General features: G+C 34.8%; 3 protein-coding genes across 7 annotated transcripts; 1 reads left to right on the top strand and 2 right to left on the bottom strand.

Moving 5' to 3' along the window:
• Positions 1–31: 31 nt before the first annotated feature.
• Positions 32–5,394, bottom strand: LOC105167269 (UMP-CMP kinase 3). 3 transcript variants are annotated; one of them, XM_011086922.3, is made up of 10 exons: positions 5,032–5,394; positions 3,767–3,824; positions 2,921–2,975; positions 2,576–2,693; positions 2,020–2,176; positions 1,594–1,674; positions 1,386–1,493; positions 1,235–1,306; positions 726–776; positions 32–288 (listed from the first exon to the last, which is right to left on the bottom strand). In XM_011086922.3, exons 2-9 carry the CDS (start codon positions 3,794–3,796, stop codon positions 765–767), a joined length of 633 nt encoding a protein of 210 aa, XP_011085224.1. In that variant the 5' UTR covers positions 3,797–3,824; positions 5,032–5,394; the 3' UTR covers positions 32–288; positions 726–764. The 3 variants fall into 3 exon arrangements, with proteins under 3 accessions (XP_011085224.1, XP_011085218.1, XP_020550717.1); XM_011086916.3 differs by having other exon boundaries at positions 722–776; positions 5,032–5,392; XM_020695058.2 differs by lacking the exon at positions 5,032–5,394 and adding an exon at positions 4,342–4,366 and having other exon boundaries at positions 722–776.
• A 2,555-nt stretch (positions 5,395–7,949) lies between these two features.
• Positions 7,950–10,845, top strand: LOC105167283 (Phosphatidylinositol N-acetylglucosaminyltransferase, GPI19/PIG-P subunit). Of its 2 annotated transcripts, none has more exons than XM_020694900.2 (5): positions 7,950–8,224; positions 8,957–9,029; positions 9,598–9,716; positions 9,891–10,122; positions 10,500–10,845. In XM_020694900.2, exons 1-4 carry the CDS (start codon positions 8,104–8,106, stop codon positions 10,013–10,015), a joined length of 438 nt encoding a protein of 145 aa, XP_020550559.2. In that variant the 5' UTR covers positions 7,950–8,103; the 3' UTR covers positions 10,016–10,122; positions 10,500–10,845. The 2 variants fall into 2 exon arrangements, with proteins under 2 accessions (XP_020550559.2, XP_088737302.1); XM_088881176.1 differs by having other exon boundaries at positions 7,958–8,293.
• Positions 10,846–11,508: 663 nt separating this feature from the next.
• On the bottom strand, positions 11,509–18,221 carry PDE318 (P-loop containing nucleoside triphosphate hydrolases superfamily protein). Of its 2 annotated transcripts, XM_011086946.3 has the most exons (14): positions 18,012–18,221; positions 17,779–17,912; positions 17,373–17,493; positions 17,221–17,285; positions 17,014–17,127; positions 16,499–16,573; positions 15,743–15,781; positions 15,591–15,662; positions 14,861–14,974; positions 13,900–13,971; positions 13,790–13,826; positions 13,178–13,290; positions 12,594–12,800; positions 11,509–12,013 (listed from the first exon to the last, which is right to left on the bottom strand). In XM_011086946.3, the coding sequence occupies exons 1-14, from the start codon at positions 18,091–18,093 to the stop codon at positions 11,921–11,923; spliced, it is 1,338 nt and encodes a 445-aa protein (XP_011085248.1). In that variant the 5' UTR covers positions 18,094–18,221; the 3' UTR covers positions 11,509–11,920. The 2 variants fall into 2 exon arrangements, with proteins under 2 accessions (XP_011085248.1, XP_020551207.1); XM_020695548.2 differs by lacking the exon at positions 18,012–18,221 and having other exon boundaries at positions 17,373–17,580; positions 17,779–17,911.
• Positions 18,222–19,143: the final 922 nt, after the last annotated feature.

Genomic DNA, 19,143 nt, shown 5'->3' with positions numbered 1-19,143 from the left:
ACCACAGCTCCATTTCCAAATTTGAACCAAATAAATCAAACATGCGTTGTCACTGTGAGATTATGAATCTTATAAAGAGAATTCAGTCTTTCAATCAACAACCATTTAAAGGCTATAACCTCATCAAACCTGTAGATTTAAGTAACAATATAGAGGCAGTAGCCTCTTTAAATTGTACTTTAATGGTTCTTAAAATAATCAAGACAATAGTGAACTGTATTCCCTCTAGGTGAAGAAATCCACTGATTATGCAAATCAAATTCCTGAAGCCATATATTTCAGAACCACCTGCAGAAAAGAAATCTATACAGTTTCAGCATGCAATAAGAGAATGATGGCTGAATGGAAGGCGACAAGGAATATGCTTGTATTTAATTGATGAATATAGTGTCATGAACGAACAAAATCAAAAGATTCATGTTTGAGCAATAAAGATTTACAGAAATGGTGGCAGTCAGGTGAAAGGAAAAACATATGCATATGTATGTTCTTCAGTGAAGTCCTTAAATCATTCAAGTGAGTGAGTTATGCAGCAAACATAAAGCACCAATCTCTGATCACTTGATCTTCAACAAAGTCGTTAAATCATTCAAGTGAGTGAGTTATGCAGCGAACATAAAGCACCAATCTCTGATAACTTGATATATGGAGTAAAATTTTCAAGAACTTCTTTCCAATCATAAAACACTGTCATATATTGACGTATTTAGTAAATCAGTACCTACAATGAGATTTGATGCAATATGATGCACCGTGTAGCATCTTTAAGCAGCAACCTGTCACAAACAAGGAAAGAAAAATTTATTGTATATCAACAAGGTGGAAAAGAATGCACGCAATACTACTAGCAAACATTGCAAATTCCCTTCAGCTGATTTTCTGACGCAGAGAGAACTTTCTAAATTACCATGTTATTTAAATTCACATATAAATATACTGTAAATTAAATTCTTGGAGTGGTCTCAGAAAATCATGTCCATAAAAGGATAAATAAGAATAGCTATCAGATTAAAATGGTAATGCATAAGCCAACAGCATCTAATTTACACACATACTTTTGTTAAAACTAAGAACTCTAATTAGCTTCTGCCTCTCCCAGTTGCTTAGGCTTTAAATATGGATTTTTTGTTATATTACACTAAATATAGTCGTGCATTGTCACTGAGGCAATATGCCCCTTATTTAACTACACTTTTCTTCACCAGTTGCTGGAACCATCAGAATGCTGCTTTACCTTTTCACTCTCTGGGGTGAAAACTGCTTTGACTGCCTTAAAAACTTCTTCAATTGGTCTTGCAGCATCAATCTAAACCAAAAGAAACATCAATTGCCATATCCAACTTCAGAATGCAAGTAAAAAAAGGTACACTTGGTGATAAGATTACCTTTCGGACCTTCCCTTTAGCTTTGTAGTAGTCAATCACCGGGAGACTTGATTCCATGTAAACCTTAAATCTCTTCCTTATTGTCTCAATATTATCATCTTCTCTTCCCTGCGGGAAAAGTTAGACAAATGAGGTAAAACAAATAAAGACAAAAGTTGAGACAGAAAGAGGCTCAATAATTTGATAAGAAAAGAATAAATTATGTAACCTGGTTCCTACTCAACAGACGCTTCTCCATTTCCTCCTCTGGACAATCAAAGAATAGTACAAATTCTGGCTCAATGCCAGTCTGCAAAAAGAGAAGCCAGTAGGTAAAAACATGGATCTTCTGGACAATTCATGATCACATACTATATTCCTCTGCAGCATCCTCAAACAAATAGCTTAAATCAGCCCTTGAAACAGGTCAGGCAGAAAAAATTCTTAAATGCATGATAAATTCAAGCATAGCGAAGGATATGCTACAAAATGATAATGGTACTGTAATATATGCTTTAAGTACATAGAGCCACACATCATAAATAGAAATAGAAGGAAATATACAAATATAAATGCACAAGTGATGGTAAAGGACAAGATACATACACACACACAGACATATACAGAGATGGGGAGAGGTAAAAGGAAGACTTACTACAGATTCAAATGCCGCACGGTTCTCCTCATTACGAGGAAAACCATCAATAAGAAACTTGTCATTCCCATTTTCCTGTATTGCTCGTTGGAGAAGCTTAATTGTTACCTCAGAAGGTACAATTTTTCCTTCCTTAATCATGTTCTGAATCATTGTCCTACATATCATAAACCAAGTTAGTTAAAGAACCCACAACATCAGGAATCTAACTGATACGCGAATTCAGGGTTACCATCAATTTTCTAAAGAGACTTCAGAAGAAACCAAAAGCACTTCATATTCAACAAAGCGACCATAATTGTCTTACTAACTACAGATAAGAATATCATGAATCAACCTCAAAGTTTCAGATCAACAAATTGGTTCACAACAAAGAATCACTAGGTTACTAACTTCCTGAAACCAAGAGTTTGGGGTAGTAACATATAGATGAGAATAAAAGCATTGGTCGAGGAAGCAACTAACCACATTCAATATATAAAGTTATATTTATTTCTTTTTGAAGAGAATACAAATCTATACAATAAATTGTATTGATGCCACAATAAGTTCGTACCCGTTTTCAGAACCAGATTTTATCTCAGCTCGGAGAAGATCACCCGCACTGAGATGAGTATAACCAAAATGTTCAACAATATTTGAACACTGAGTGCCCTTACCACTGCCTGGGCCACCTGCTCGAGTTTAAAGAGCAAAAGACAACAAACACGTCAGGATAGCATCAGCATAGAATGCTGAGTAATAATAACTTTTTGCAGGAAATCAAGCTTTTCAAATTTACAGTGAGCTAGAGAAGATAATGGTATAAACTCAGGCTAAAAATTCTCTAAGTTTGAATACTGAGACTAACTTCTGAAACCAATTTACATGCATAAAAATATTTTGAAACTAAAGCACTCACCTAGAACAAAAACAACAGTAACCTTCTTGTTGGTGTGTGCACTTCCATTTGCAACCTGAACCAGAACGAATTATGTAAATTTGCAAGTTCATTGGGATGGACATCTGTGTGCAACTTGCTTGTTTTAATTAATTGTAGATGAAAGCTCCACAAACTCAAGAAGAAAAATCAGCTGGTAATGCTAAATAATCAACCGAAATAGTCAAATAAAAGGCTTTGAAGGTCTAAAAATACATTTTATTTGACATTCCAGATGCCTTCCAGAATTAAAACAAAGGGGACGCTCTGTTTGATGTCAGGGTAAGGCCCATGGTCTCAGACTCTAAATACCAAAAGGAATAACAGGAAATCTTGGTTAATACTTGATACATGCATAACTAGTTAAGTACCAAGAATCATTTCTATATCAAGAAAAGAAGAGCTGCAATAATGTTCATTCCAGGCCGTTCGGTCATAACAATGCCCTTTATTTGGTTACTCCAACAAATTTGAAATCCAAGCAGCTGAATTTTGCATTTTATAATTCAAACTCGACTGAACATATAGTGTCCACAAGTTTTAAATCATTGCTTATGTTTAAAACTTCTGCACATATAAAAAGATTAACTTCACTGGCTATAAACTTGCAAATGAGAAGACTGCCTCACACAAAAAATTAAAGGAAGATTTTAATTATGGTTCTTATTGCTGATTTTGGCCTGCATGTGCGACACATCCTGTAAAGATGTGGAGGGGAACTTCTATTTTTTTTTCTTTAAGCAAGTCAACTCAAATTTGGACCAAAAATTGAAAAACAAAAAAAACAACACATCTAATACAAAAAATGGAACATGATTCATGAAATACCTTGATTGCTGCATCAACAACAGTCCCCATAGTACCTATGGAAATTCTGTTAGCTTATCTGCATAAAAAATACCAAGTGTTGGTTGCTGCACAGTTTAGTAGAATAAGCACATAGCAGAATATACTATGAAGCAAAAATCTCATGTACCACAGTAACTGGCATTACTAATGAAGAATATTGACGAGGTTAACTCACATACAAGGGGACTAACAATTGCAGTAAATTTTTTAATTTGACTGAATGTTATAGATCTCTTTATAAAGTTTCACTTAAAACCTTGAGATACTTTAAATGGAACGAATTGAAAACACAAAAAACGTTACATGGAATGGATATCAAGCCCAAAAGAACAAATTTCAGGCACCAATGTTTAGATTGGATGAAAAGTGAACATAGGCAGGTTCGAATTCATAAAGAATATCAGCATGTTGCCCCAACACGAAAGATCTTTATTAAAATATGTGAAGTGGAGGTAGTAAATCCAGTCTCGGGAGAAGGCTAATCTTACAGTTTAGTATTGATGTGACCACATGTTCATCGAATTTGTAAATACTGATGTCTGAGATCAACTTACAAGATCGATCATGAAACGGTGGAGGCAAATGACAAAAAGAATACGCATTTGGAACACTTTCATGAGATGCGCAGATCAGAGCACATTCTTGCCACTGAAAATTACCAACTCCATGGAAGTACCAGATCGGAATTGCAAGACAAGGACAGGTTAAAAGTATGAAACACACATTTTCTCAAAGTTGAGAAATTAATTTGGCCACTTGATCAAGTTGAAAAATCTTCAGCAACAGAAGCATATAATAAAACAGGAGATCCAAGCTTTCAAACGCGGCAAGCTTGAAATTCACCAAATCAACCCCGCAACTATAAAGACATGCACAAGCAATAGAACTATCATTCTACTGGGATCTGATATTTTTCATCAATCATCACAAGTTATCAGATCAAACTATCCATTATTCACAGACAAAATGCTCGCCCCTGTGAATGAAAAAAATCCAATGTCCCAACAGGCCCAGCCTCAAATTTCAGCAAACAAGAATGTCATGCAGATACAAAGCACCACAATCAACAGATTTCTCCAAGAACGCGGTCCCCATTCAACCACACACCAGATCACATTCACTGAACTGATAAAACATTAGCACAACTACAGACACCGAATCGAGCAAAAGCCAAGATCATCAGAACTACAACATTTCAAATCAAGAAAATGAGGAAATCACAGAAAACAAGATCTGGGACTCACCTAATTCTTGTGAAAAGGGAGGGAAATTTTGTGGAGATCTAAGAACGGGACAAGGGGTCCAACACGAAGAACCTGTGTGCATATATAGAGAGAGAGAGGGGGTGTGTCTGAATGGTAACCAACTGAAATTATTGCTGCACAAATATATTATATATATATAATAATAATTTAATTTTCTTTTTAATGAGTTTGCAGGTTTTCGCTTGTAGTGTATACTTCCTTTTCTGACTCCACACGTTTTTTCTTGAGCGAATTGGGAGGACTGAAGAATGAATTGCGGAGCGTTAGTAGGCCACTTTGCGTGATTTTGAAGAAGGGTGTTTGTTAAATCAGTATAATTTCATGTGGAGTCCTCATTCAAAGTTGACGCTCAATAGAATCAAGAATCCGATTCCGCTTCCTAAGTGCATCTCTTATTTACCAACCATCTCTTCCCCCCCCCGACCCCCACCCCGATTCACATCTCGCGGCTAATGTGTCAATTCGTGTTTAGTCTAGTGTTTTTTCATTCTTTCTTTCTTTGTTTTAAAGTTATTAAAATATTGTTATATTACGTACTGACCATTGTAATAACATATTGATTGCTTTAAAGATATTGATGTATAAAAAAATACATATTTCATGTATTTTGGATGTCGGTGTCATTAATAAGCAAATCAAATTGTGCATGAAAAAAGTATTTTTAAATTACAATTTCTGTTTTTATTCCGATCAAGTCGAGTTTATTTAAGCTAAAGTTAATTTATGCAGTTTGTTGATAACATTATAGATATTAAGTTATTTTTTTTAAATATGTTTTGGCTTATTTGTTTTTAACTTTTTACTTTGATTATTGAATACTCACAACTTTCGTCGTAAATAAAAACTTACAACTTTGTTGAAATTTATTTTCACTACAATTTACAAGTTATTACAAACACTAAGTTAGTATCGTGATTTATAGGTTAAATTATTAGTCTTTTATTTGAATATCACAAGCTTGACATTCATTATGAATATAAAAATTGTCACTTTTATATAGGTATTGGGATCTGCAATATAATTTATACGGAATAAGTTTTGTAGAAAAAGCCATTACAAATTATAAATTTAGATATACTATAGTCGGTGTAACGAGCAACTTATATACTTTAATTCAATGGAAATTGGCTTAATTCCCAGTGTATTTAATTGTTATTTTATATAAATGTATTATAAGCTAAGGTTAGTCAACTTATAATATTTGATTCGGTCTAAATTATGATTAAATTCTTCATGCATGGAGTGGGACAACCAAATTAAAGTAATTAACATAAAAAAAAAGATAATTAACAAACTGATTTATTTATTATAAGTAATTTTATATTATAATCAACATATACATATATTATATTTGAAAATTCTAAGGTATTTTTCAATTTTTTGTCCTTATGAGTTGAGGAAAATAATTACTTGACATAAGTTAAATAATTTGTATGCCCAACCACACATATCTTAGTCTGTCAAACAATATATGTGTTCACGAAAATGATGTTTTGTTGCTTCCTCTCATTTAATTAAAATCTCACCAAACATCAAACTTTGATGCTAACCAATTGCTGTCCTAAATTATGTGTCGATATCTACTAAATATTTTAAATTTTTGTTGTATTTTTTGTTTCATTTTAATATAAATATGTATTTATATAACAATTATGTTGTCTATCTTATTTAAAAATATATATTTTGTACGCGGAAAGCAAGTGTATATTACATGAAAACAAAAGATGTAATGAGATTTGTAATAGAAAATTCAATCCTAAATAACTTGGCATTTTGGTGGTTTTATTCCCCTTTTTTGGGAAATTTAAAATAACTCACGGTTTATAAGACGTACTCTATATATAATAAGACACAAACATAGGATCTATCCAAGTAAGTGGCATGCATGTGTAGTCTATTTGAATTTTGTTTTGTCCACGTGGTGAAATAGTTTCTGTAGTTATTTAAATTTAGATAAGTGTGTGAATTATAATTGTTTATTTTTATTCAAAAGATTTATAATTATTTTTTTAAATATACTAATTAGTAATACAATTTAAAATTAAAAATAATCACATCTACACTCTTGATCGGGAAAAATGCAAGCAACCCTCTTGTGATATCGCAAATGAGCAAATTACCCCCTTGTGAAAAAATAAATAGTGATTTACCTCCCTATATTTTTTAAAATACAACAATTTACCCCCCTATGATTTTTAAAATGAAGCAATCTACCTCCCTATATAAGGAGGTAAATTGCTTCATTTTAAAAAGTATAGGGAGGTAAATTGCTATATTTTTTTCATAGGGGGGTAATGTGCTCATTTTTAATATCACAGGGGGATAAATTGCTATTCACCCCTCTTGATCTATAATTTATTTACAGAGATTGATTAAACTCTTTAAAGGATTGAGCTTGATAGTTATGACTTGTAAGATGATAGTTTCTTGTCTTCCTCTTCTCTCTCGTAGGTCGATGTTACACTGGGAGTGCATCCGCCCTAAAAGAAATGAGAAGCCGATCACTGAAATCATGAACACAAAACGCCCTTGCTCGCTTGCTTCCCATTCCCCTCCTGCCTTTGAAACTCCAACTTACCCTTCGCTACAAACTATTCCTACATTTTGAAGAATTACACAATGAGTAAAAAGCTTCAACATCATTTACACAAATTATCATTATTCTTTTGAAAAATTACACATTCATCCTAAAAAATTTAACAACATTAACCAAGCTACCATGCTTTTTGATTGTCAGGGGTGGGTAATTTTTATAATTACACAAAAAACAGAGGTGATTTATATAAATAAACTTATATTTTATCTATATTTTAGGAGTTGCTAACTCATGCATCATGGTTTAACTTTGATTAATATCCATTGTCGTATCATGGTGTCGCATACGTATACAGCGTAGTAGATGTGGAATTTCATTTTGAAGAAAGTCGCTCCACATTGAAGAGTCGCATTGCAGTAGAACCCGAGTCAGTTGCACCCCAACGTTTGCTACCCAACTGTTTGATAGTTTGTTGGACTTGAACGTCCCAAGGGCAGCAACAAAAGTTCAATCGGATGGAAGAGCGTTGTTCGGTGAACAGCCCACGAAGGATCCTAAGCTTCTCCAGAAACCGGAGGGCGGATGTGTCTTTTCCCAACTTGGAAGACCGGTCTTCGACGGGATTCGGCGTCTCCGGTGAGCACGGACCCAAACTTTCAGAGGTCTATGGCTTCGTCGGATCCATCACCACCGTTGTTTCCACTGGTTTGATCCATTTTCTTCGTTGTTTCTGTAGTGAAACCTAATTTCATTGCAGCGTATAATCTGTTTGATGAAGGCAGGGGTACTTCAATCATGCCATGCTCCTGTTGTAAGCTTATGATATTGTCTCTAGATTTCTGCGCTGGAGATGTTCCACTCTTAAATAGGGAAATGTGATGTTTTCCGATGGATAGGACTGTTTAGCGATGATTAATTTGGTTGACTTTTGGGGATACTTGAGAATTTGTAAGTAGTTTTATTTTACTAAAATATTGAACTGGAACTTGTAAAGTGAAATGATTTTTTTTCATCAGTATAAATGATCAGAACATATTTGGGCTAAGCACCATCAGCTTCATGTCACACATACACCTTTTCTTGGTAGCTACTTGTATGTATGGAGCTGTCTAGTTTCTGTTTTAGTGTGTAACTGAAAAGGGCAAAGGTGATTTCAATAAGTAGATTCATATTTTGTGTCTTGCATTCTGTGAAGCAACTGAAGGTTTCCATTTTGCAGTCCTATTCGTATTGGCTATCTTTTTTCCTTTTTCGGTCTAATGGCTCGAAGTTATGTACACTTGCAGATTCTGTTATCCTTATCTTTAGATTGAAGGATGAAGACACCTAAAATGGCATCTAATACATTCTTTTTTTCACGTGAAACAGTCGTTTTCATTATATGGGCATATGTTCCTGACCGTTGGTTGCATTCTATAGGGATCTATTACTACCCAAGCAGGTCAGTTGTAATGGAATATATGCTCGCCTTTCGGGTTTTGGTGCTTCGTTCCAGTTTCCTCATACATGCATATCGTCTTCATGTGCAATATCCTGCAAAGGAAATCGTCTTGTTCTTATGAGAGAAAGAAGGCATTTGCAGATTATGGAAGATCTCACGAGCTTCTTGAGATGATTATTGCTAGTATTTTTTAATCCAAAACACTTCTAGACAGATGATTACAATTTTCTCTAGACTTCTATGTTTTAAGGAGTGTATAGAATATAAAAATGTTAGTCACAAAACAGTAAAAGGAAAAAGGTCTCTGATGCAAATTGTATGTGTGATTAGATTGAGAAATCTATGTAGCCCTAACAGTCCAATATTAACCAAATCGTGAGAAAGAGAAGAGAAAACTGAATCTGAAGTTGTTTGAGTACCTGTATTTACACACTCTGGAAGCAACTGAACTGATTCATGTTCATGAATAACAATCAGTTTTACATTTTGCTTCTATGGTACTAGCCTAGAAAACTTCACTGCATTGGTTGTTTGCTCTTGTTTTATAACATCTCTTTAACCTTTTCAGGTATTGGGCATTGGCTGTGCCAACTTTTTTTTCTGTCACGGTTGTACTGGCCATTGGCTTCTACATCGGCGTGAACTTTATGGCTACTCCTCCTCCTACCTCCTTGAACTCGATGTTTGGTAAGTTGACTGTTTAGGAATACTTAAACTTCTGTATTTTTGTTTTTTATAGCTTTAGCGACATCTTTAAAATGAGAGAGAGAAGGCTGGGGGTGTGAAGTGAAAGCATTAACTACACTCTTTTCATTTTAACATCAGATCTCATTATCTTTTACCTCTGTTCTATCCATGCAGATGAATTCAGTAGGGAACCACTGAGCGGCATCCCTTCCACAGATGATGATGAGCAGCCCATTGAGCCTATATCCGACATTGACATCACTCAAATTAATGACATCATGTTTAACAATCTAAAATGATATCCCGCCGCGGATAGAGTTGTTAGAAACTTCATTGTCATTATATTGTCTTTGCCTGCAGATGTTCAATATGATGAGATCATTTTGCAAATATGTGGATATCTAAGGTAAAATTCCAAATGGAACTATCTGCTCTTTCCTTTCTCTATCTCCAATTACTCAAGTTTATGTAATGAGAACTAGACCAAATGAATCCACAGGGAACGTTTGAATAGGGTTTTCAATCAAAATACATATTAACTTGAAAGATACATGAACATCCATGTGATAACTTAGTTTATTGAGCTGATGGAGACCTTAATATAACGGAAAGGATGCAACTCAAATACAATAAACTGGATTTGGGACCATAGTCTGTGCAATTTCTTTGAACCGTGCATTCCCAATTATAGCTAACTAAATTGCTTTTCTGCATTTCTCATTTATGATGTATCCATATTCTTAGCGGACATGTCCGAATACATCTAATGGTGTTCTTATGCAGAACAATGCTGAATTGGTGAATTATCGTGGAGACGCAGTTCAGCATTTAACTTGGCTTCAAATTCCATACTCTGCCTGGAGCTCTCAGAAAAATGTGTATGTTGCAGAAAGCTGGACAAATCAGCTTAATGCAACTGGCTTTAGCTAGGCTAAAATACATTTTAAGCCCCTGTGTTTTGGAAGTAGACTAAATCCTCCCCTATATTTTGTGAAACTCAACAAAAAAAACACCCCTTATTAATGGAAGGTACATTAGGCGCCCTTCTTGTGTGTTTTGGGGTGCTTTACAACTACTTCGGACCTTATTTTTGCACCCTCGTGGTGTCTCTATATATTTGATTTGGCCATCTTAGCTTGTTTTGAGTGATTTTTTTTTTTTCATTTTCAACTATCTAAAAACTTAAATAATTTCTTAAATATATTTAACTTAAAAGTACAAAAAAAAGTATATAAATCTTTGAAATTTTACAATTTAAATTGAATATTAATTCAAAATCAGAATACAAAAGTTAATATAGTAAAATCATTTTTCAAATTTAAATATCTTAATGCATATATATGTTAATTTATTATAAAATTTATATATTATTAATTAGTTTAAATTATTATTTAATTAATTAAACAAAAAAATGATTAGCAAACTTTTTAAAACAGGTAAAGGATTTAAGCCCTTCAGTTATAAACAGCTTTGATTTTTGTACAAAGGTTATGATTATTGATCCAAGTTTCAGCCAATATGGAACATCTTACACTATTATCAATTAGGCAAGTACGCCTAACCTGTTTTCCCAAGTATCCAAAACTTGTGCACCCAGCTCCCTTAAATTTCTCCTACTAGTGTCCAGGCGAGTACTCTGAGGTACTTTATTGTTTAAGATATGCACAAATTTGAAAGTATCTCAAAATACTTCTCCAAACCAATTTCCTCATCATGCTAAAAGTAACTGCACAAGCTTCTTGAATAACAGAGCAGGCATTTACAGACGATTAACCTTGAGATACATAAGCAATAGCAGGGACAAGAGATCTCATGGCATTAATAAAGCTCAAAAAGCCTGCAAAAATTCGTACAGCTGCTTCTGCAAATCGAAGAGCAAATCAATAATATAACATGTCAAAGCATGTGCCTTGATACTCCAATTACCCTATCAGGAACCAGGAGGCCACAAGTTAGCATTTGTTAGTAATTTGGTACTGACGCGAACCATTATAGCATGACTTATTGTAGAAGTCAGCCCGTCTCTACGTGTAGCCCGCCTCATATCACCATGATCTTCAAGGAAGTTGCTCACCTTAGCACGGCAGAGAAAGAGGGAGGCCATGGTGCTTAAATAAGGAGCATTGTTGTTGGAACATATGGATTTGCAGTTGCAAAACCACAATTCTGAATTTCAATTTACTCTTGTCCATATCAAGGATCAATTATCTTAGAGCTTCAAGAGTTTCTTCATTGCTGTTCCAGCCTTTTATCTTTGCTGACTGACTAGTTAGTAGTTCATGCACTCTACTCTTCAACTACAAGGCACACACAGTCGTCAGAAACACATTAAGGAATATTCTGAAGGCAATTTAACTACAAGTCAATAATGTTTTTTGCCGGTTCCACGAATTTCCAGTTTATCCCACCAAAGAGATAAAACATTCCACATAATTCAACTCATAAAAATAGACATGCAAGCAGAGTACTGTATTATGCATTACACAAGGCAATCCAAGCTCGACACAGTTTGTCTTATATGTGGTTTTCAGATGATCCTCTTGAATTGCAAAAGAATCATGAATGATTGACTTGTATGCATACTCGAAGATAGAGAAATGAAGCTGCAAAGTACTTCCAGGCATGTAATTTTGAATAATGTTACTAGACATGTAAATTAGAGAGTCCTCAGTTTTCCAGTTCACATTTAGCTAATATTAGAAAACCCATAAAACTAGCATTACCATTTCAGTTAGGCTTCATATGTTGTCAGATGCAATTTTTTTAATATAATTTGTAAATGAAGGATTAATTCATCGCACTGAAGGGTCTGCATGATATACTGTTCAAAATCCTTGCAAGTCCATTTCAAGATAAAGTAGAAGCTTAATTGCATACCTGGGCAATACCAGCTTCAGTCTTCACTGATACACGTAATGCTCCATCAGGCCCCATTCTTCGATACTTTGCTAGCTCAAAATCATCAGCACTACTATCTTCTGTGATGAAGACTACTGGAGAATCACTTAGCAGATCACATTTAGACACAACATCAAGCCAAAGATGGTCACCGAACCTCTCCTTTATTTCCTTGTAAATGACAAACTGTTTAACCCAACAAAAATTGCTTAGCAATAAATCGGCATAACAATTTCAATTCATAACACATTGAAGCACGAAGAATTTTGATATCTCACGATCCCCAAAATAAAATAGTTTCAGAAGGAAGCATGATAGTGCTAGTATATCTTTTTCCAGATGCTGGATGTAAGATCTCGAACTTCTTCATTTTCAGTTCTGTTTGCTGCCCAGGAGTTGGGCAATATATAAATTTGATGAATACTGACAGCAAATGGAATTTGATGCAAGCAAGCATAAATGTAAAGGAATTAGTATGTTATATCCAGCATTCAAGTTTAAATAGATGCGGATATGACTTGACTCTTGAAACTTTTTAGTCCAGAAAGAAACATGGATTATACCTGATCAGAGGGTGAGGTCCCACACTCTCCAGAAAGATCGTGAACATAGAGTACAGCAGTTGGCAAATGGGAGAGTACAGCAAGTGTCAGCTTTTCTAAATTATTCCTATCTTCTGCAGGTTCATACAAACAAAAGATGTATCCAAACGGAAAAATAGAGAGTACAAATTCATAAAATGGTAATAAAAACGCTATCACTATCCTCCACACAAACTGAAGATGATATAAATTTATACTAATATAGATTTTCCAGCATCATTCTCAGCGTGATCGTTACTTTTGGCACTCTTTATTTGCTAGACCCATCTAGAGCAGTTAATTCAACTCAGTAAATGACGCCTCTGAGAGGAAGCAAGCTAGACAATATCGACCTTCCAGTTACACATACGTTAAGTGAAGAAACAATGCTGTTCCAAATCAACTGTAATGCAGCTGCAGTCAATATGATTGACTAAGATAACTGAATCAAAGCGATGAACTCAAAGTTGGCATTGGAAAGTAAATACTGCAGCATAACTCCTACTTGCACGTGTGCTTCTAGGGAGAAAATAAGCTTGTTTCCCATGTAAATAAGTAATTTAGTTCACTCCAATATCAAGGAGGTGGATTTACCGTCATGTCTCCTTAATAGACCCGGTGTATCTGTAACCTGAAGACAAACTATAGTTTAATATTACTACAATAGAAAGACTTTGACATAAGGTACTCTCTAAAATGTAAACCTGAAAATTCTGGTAGCTCAAGGTAATATGACCCATCAGAATTCCTCTCGTTGTGAATGGGTAATTGCAGACCTGGACCAAGTTAGAGTATCAAAATTACTACCAGATGGTGGCACATATAATGCAATTGTAGTTCATTAAAACATGCACGTAGCCTGTCAGAAAGAAGTAAGATAGTTAAAAGCTAAATAGCAGATTAACATAAAGTAATGCAATAGCACAACTATGATAAAAGTCTGTTACACTTGAGGCGTCCGGTATAGAAATAAACTCAAATGTATGGAGATTAAATGTTTAATGCAAACATGATCATATATCCAGTCAAAGTACCATAAATGCCCTTGCAACTAGCATAGCTGATACATATATATTCCGCCGACAATTTTACAAAATAAACAAAAATAATTGACTAGGAACAATAGATCTGAATTCTTGTCGTCTGCTGAGGCCCAATCTAAAAGTGAGTCCTGAATTTTCGAAGTTCCCACAGGTGCAGCTTTCCCTGAGGGTTAACACGTTTTCTTTTCAAGCACTAAGCACAACATTTCAGGGAGAAACAAAGCAATAAAAAATAAGTTGAATATCCTAACACAGAAGTGCATACCGACAAGATCAAAAACTAACAGCAATAAGCATATAATTATGGAAAGCATTATCATGTAAAACTGTTTAATCAGCCAATTCCCATCATTTGGCAAATACTGTATTCTACTATGACTATCATGTACAGGGACCCATGTCAAGACAATAGGAGATCAAGTCCAACTTCTTCATATGCACTAGATTGTGACACTGGACAATTTCTTAAGGATCAGACAAGTTTCTCATAATTCCATATAAAGAACGAGCAACATCTTGTAATGTCAAATTCAAAATGAGCTTCTCGAATAACATACATCCATGATTCAAAGTACTGATACTTTCAGATCAAATATAGGATTTGATCATTCTGGTCTCATACCTCAGGCTTTCCTGTTGATAGTAGACGTACCAAAGATGACTTTCCTACGTTAGGAGCCCCAACAAGACAGAGGGTGGGTGTTTCCAGGTTGACTACCGGCATTGCCCGCAAAGTCTGCCATGCAATGTGTCAAAACATATACAGGAAAAGTTACATGCATCACGACTCCTTTTCCCTTAGCAGATGAGATAAAAGCCTAAGTGTGGGTAAATGGGCTCAAGATATCAGCAGTTCTCACTACTATTTAAACTGAAACAATATTGGAGTTGATTGTTGAAGATACATACAGCAAGAAACTTTAAGAAAAGAAACAGGAAACAACACATAGTACAAAATGTGATAGCCACTCAAACAGAATAAGACAACACAAATAGATTTCAACTAGCCATCAGAGGGACCAAACCCTCTGCTTTATAACTAGAATGATAGCAAAATTCAGAAAGAATATAACCACGCAATCATCATATCCACTATCTTTGTTTTTATCTAAGTCCAAGAGCAGTCCCTATACCAAGCAACCAGCTAGAATCAACATAACTCAAATTCTCGACCACAGGATTCTCTAATTATCTGTCTAGAAACTACACTAAATAAGTGATATGAGGAATTCAAATACAGTTCATAAAATTTGGGTGACAACCTCTTTTTTGCAAGCTGAAGAATGAAAAGAACAACAGTATTTATGTCAGCATTTCTAATTGATTCTTTTGTTTTAAATAAGATGGATTACCTTAGCAATATTCAATAAATCATCTATAGCTTTTCCTTCACGATTAAACATTTCTTCAATTTTCTTCATTCCCTGCAGGCAAACCCAAAGCAAAGATGAACCAGGGGCCAAGTTAAAGAGGAATATTTTGCAGTATGCATGAAGATATGAACCTCAATCAATCGTTCCTCAGCTTCACGCTTTGTGAGTGACTGCAAACAGTAACTAAAATATTCAGCAGGCATGTCTTTTTATGAAATTACGATGGCACATACTGAGTGTTTTAGCAAGTTTGTGGAAGAAACGCGGGGAAAATAACCTAACTGTCCATATTCTTGAACTAAAAATTAAAAGGTGACTGCATATTTAATTGTTAGTTTATTCTAGTAATCTAATAGCAATATTAACGCACCCTTTATACATAACTTCCTGGTAAACATCTATTCTAGTAAGTAATTTTGGAATCTATAACAATTCAAAGGATCATTAGCCGTGGAGAAAACAAGGATAGGTTAACTGTAGTTCCCATCATCTCACAAGGATTTTTCTAAATTTATTGAGTCCCTTATGCATCTTTTAACCCTATACCCCGTTCTCTCTGTCAATAATGCTTAATATCAGGAGGCCATTCCATTCGTAGCTTTATATGTTAACCAAAAGATGAAACTAACAGTCACATTTTTCAGGTCTTCTTTATCATGATGCATATACAACATTCTATCCAGAGCGGAGGTGAGATTTTTTTCTAACTACCAAGCATTATAGCATATGAAGACTTTCATGTTTTTGGAAATAATTGGACAACTATCAAAAGACTATAAGATTTCAGTACAAACATCACATGTTTCAGCAATAGGTATAGTAATCACTTAAGCCAACAAATCTTATAGAGGCAGGAACAAATGCAAACTTAAACCAAAATATATGACCTTGGCGCAGAGGGATGCATGTTCTTTTCCTACTGACACCACTTTCTTCCGTAAAGCATCAACTTTTCCCAACACCTGTCATTCAGATGCAGTTTTTATACTAAAGAAGAAAAATAGAAGACAAGATATGTATTATGACTTGCAAGAACAGGTTAATACTAAAAAACTTCTGAACCAGGATTCCATATACCACCTTTAAGTCAACAGACACAACGGACACAACAGATGATATAGTGCATTTAGTCAATACATAAAGGTAATACATTACTATTTAGCATGTCAAGGCCAAAGAAATAGTGCTCCCAGTAGGTGACATTAGAAAAATTTAAAAGAAAGAAAAAACCTTAAGTCAGATTACTATTTTGCAAAATGAAACTTGGAAGGAATATCAAATAAGTTCGCAACATATTCAACTTAATTACTGCCACATTCCTCATAGTTTACACGGAAAAGATTGCACAAATCCCAATAGAATCTTCTATCAAGAGCAAGAATGACAAATTCTTGATATATACCTCCTCATAGTTCCCATCCCCAAGAGTCAACTCAACCAGAGATCGTTCATAAGGGTGCAAATCTTTTCTGTTGGGGAAGTTCTCCTTGTACGTCCTCAATGGAACTGCAAGTTCCTGAAGTTAATAAAATCAGGCAGAATACAAAATTTAGTCCTTTTTTACAAGAAGAGAGCAGCATTTTAATCATAAAGTAAATCTAGGATTTACCTTCATTAATGCGTCAAGTTGTTTTGCACCTCTATTTCTCTCACGCTTTGCAACATTAGCAATACCTGTCAAAAATTTATCCTAAACCCAACTTAAAACTAGTGATCGCAGTAGTGCTTTCAGAAAGTTGAAGGACCCTTATAACCAATTACCCTTCGTAGGGGAGACCCTCTTTGCCTTCCTCAATGCTGAATATAGAATATCAACTGATGGCATCACCATTGGAAGCTTCTGAAATGCACCAACAGCTTCTGCAGGCATTACCTCTTTATCCTGAAAACCAAACATCAAGCTGCATATGATACCTCTAACCAGTCAATCAGTTGTCCCTTGAAAGATGATTCGAATCCGTAGCCACAACTGTAAAGCAACACTTCTCCATAAATGGCTATCATAGACAGAAGGTAGGCCATTAATTGCTCCAAAGAAGGCACAAAACACTGCGTGCTTCCAGGTAAACGAACTTCACCAACCGGTTAAAATATAAGACGAAACAACAAATTATGAAACAAAACCCAACCCCGAACAAACTGTTAAATTGGAAAAAACAAGCAATACCTTGATTTTGGGTGCTTGTTTGGTATCTTTGACTGGAACATAGCTCCCATTGACAATTTCATAGGCAGTCGTCTGCATTTGCTGACAGAAGCACAACGTCGGGTGCATAACTTTTGAAGGCACCAAATTCACAGCTACAGAATCGCCGGAGCATATTACATCGTACAAGAATCTGAGAAATAAACGCAAAAACAGCCGACAAAAATGTACTAAGTAAAATTGAAGATTATTACCTCTAGGAAAACTGCAGCCTCCGAAAAGCAGAGAAGACGGCGGTATTTGCCATAGCTGAAGTAGACCCCGACTGCCATTCATTCCTTTTCTCGCCCACGATTGCGCAGAGGATCAGGGATTCGTGGTGGGGGGTTAACCAGGGTTTAACCAAATGAACTTGCCTGTTCTCTGACTCTCTCTTCTTCCTTCTCAAATATATATACATTCATGTACATATATAGATATATATATATATATCTCTTCCCTCTCTCCAGATATTTTGGGCTAACTGAAAATGGGCCAGATGCATATATATGAATGTGGGCTTTTTTGATTGGACTCGGCATAATTATTGGACTGGGCCCATTTTAAGTCCAACTTGTGTAGAAAAATCCAAGCACTGCCTATGTTTCCTCTGTAAATGGAATGTTCTCATCTTTTTCCACCAACATGGCAGTTTGGTGATTAGGTATTCAATTGTTTTCACTTTAATTTCATTATTTCAGATCTTATTTAAAACATATAATGATGATCGCGGGTTTATAATACTTGATTTAACGAAGATACGTTATCAGTATGCTGGTAGATTATATAATAATCAAATTGAATAATTTCTTAACAAGTTTTGACGATTTGATGAAAAGAACATTCCGTAACTATTAAATTCCTCTACTTAGGGTAGTCACAATGGACTCTAACAAATTTTAGCCAGGTTCATTTACCTTTGGTACTTGCAATGGATTCAATAAATTTTGGTAAAAAGAAATACTTTATGATATAATAGTAAAAAATGTTTGATTTTGATTTAATCTTTAAATTAAAAAAAAAAAAAGAGGAATATTCTCATGTCAATACCAAGATGTGATGAAGTGCAATCTCTTAAGTTGATCATCAACCAAATGCTTTATTTCCGGACCAAAAGGAAAAGAATTAAGGCATCTTTGCCTTTTACATCAAAGAATATGCTCTCTACTATATGGATTTTCGACTGGTATTTAATATCATAGAAATTCAACTTAAATTGATGAATTCACTTTATTCCAATTGGTATTTTCAGGCTAATTAATGGTTTGAATAGTAATTGTGATTCTTTGTAATTCCAATAACTTATACATTTTGTTGGAAAGTTGAGTCTAGGATGGGATCAAAGTG

This window comes from Sesamum indicum, linkage group LG1 (genome assembly GCF_026168435.1).
Source record: "Sesamum indicum cultivar Baizhima isolate 11 linkage group LG1, ASM2616843v1, whole genome shotgun sequence".
NCBI classification, from domain to species: Eukaryota; Viridiplantae; Streptophyta; class Magnoliopsida; order Lamiales; family Pedaliaceae; genus Sesamum; species Sesamum indicum.
This window is presented reverse-complemented; position numbering and strand designations above follow the sequence as displayed.

Coding starts and splice junctions, on each gene's coding strand:
- LOC105167269 (XM_011086922.3), bottom strand. CDS start 3,796: ATGGGGACTGTTGTTGATGCAGCAATCAAG. Junction 2,694..2,920: donor TACTGTTGTTTTTGTTCTAG/GTGAGTGCTTTA, acceptor AAACTCGAGCAG/GTGGCCCAGGCAGTGGTAAG. Junction 1,494..1,593: donor GTCTGTTGAGTAGGAACCAG/GTTACATAATTT, acceptor CTTTTCCCGCAG/GGAAGAGAAGATGATAATAT.
- PDE318 (XM_011086946.3), bottom strand. CDS start 18,093: ATGAATGGCAGTCGGGGTCTACTTCAGCTATGGCAAATACCGCCGTCT. Junction 15,663..15,742: donor CTGAGGAACGATTGATTGAG/GTTCATATCTTC, acceptor GTTTGCCTGCAG/GGAATGAAGAAAATTGAAGA. Junction 13,827..13,899: donor TGAGCTACCAGAATTTTCAG/GTTTACATTTTA, acceptor GTTTGTCTTCAG/GTTACAGATACACCGGGTCT.
- LOC105167283 (XM_088881176.1), top strand. CDS start 8,104: ATGGAAGAGCGTTGTTCGGTGAACAGCCCACGAAGGATCCTAAGCTTC. Junction 8,294..8,956: donor CACCACCGTTGTTTCCACTG/GTTTGATCCATT, acceptor CACGTGAAACAG/TCGTTTTCATTATATGGGCA. Junction 9,717..9,890: donor CTCCTTGAACTCGATGTTTG/GTAAGTTGACTG, acceptor CTATCCATGCAG/ATGAATTCAGTAGGGAACCA.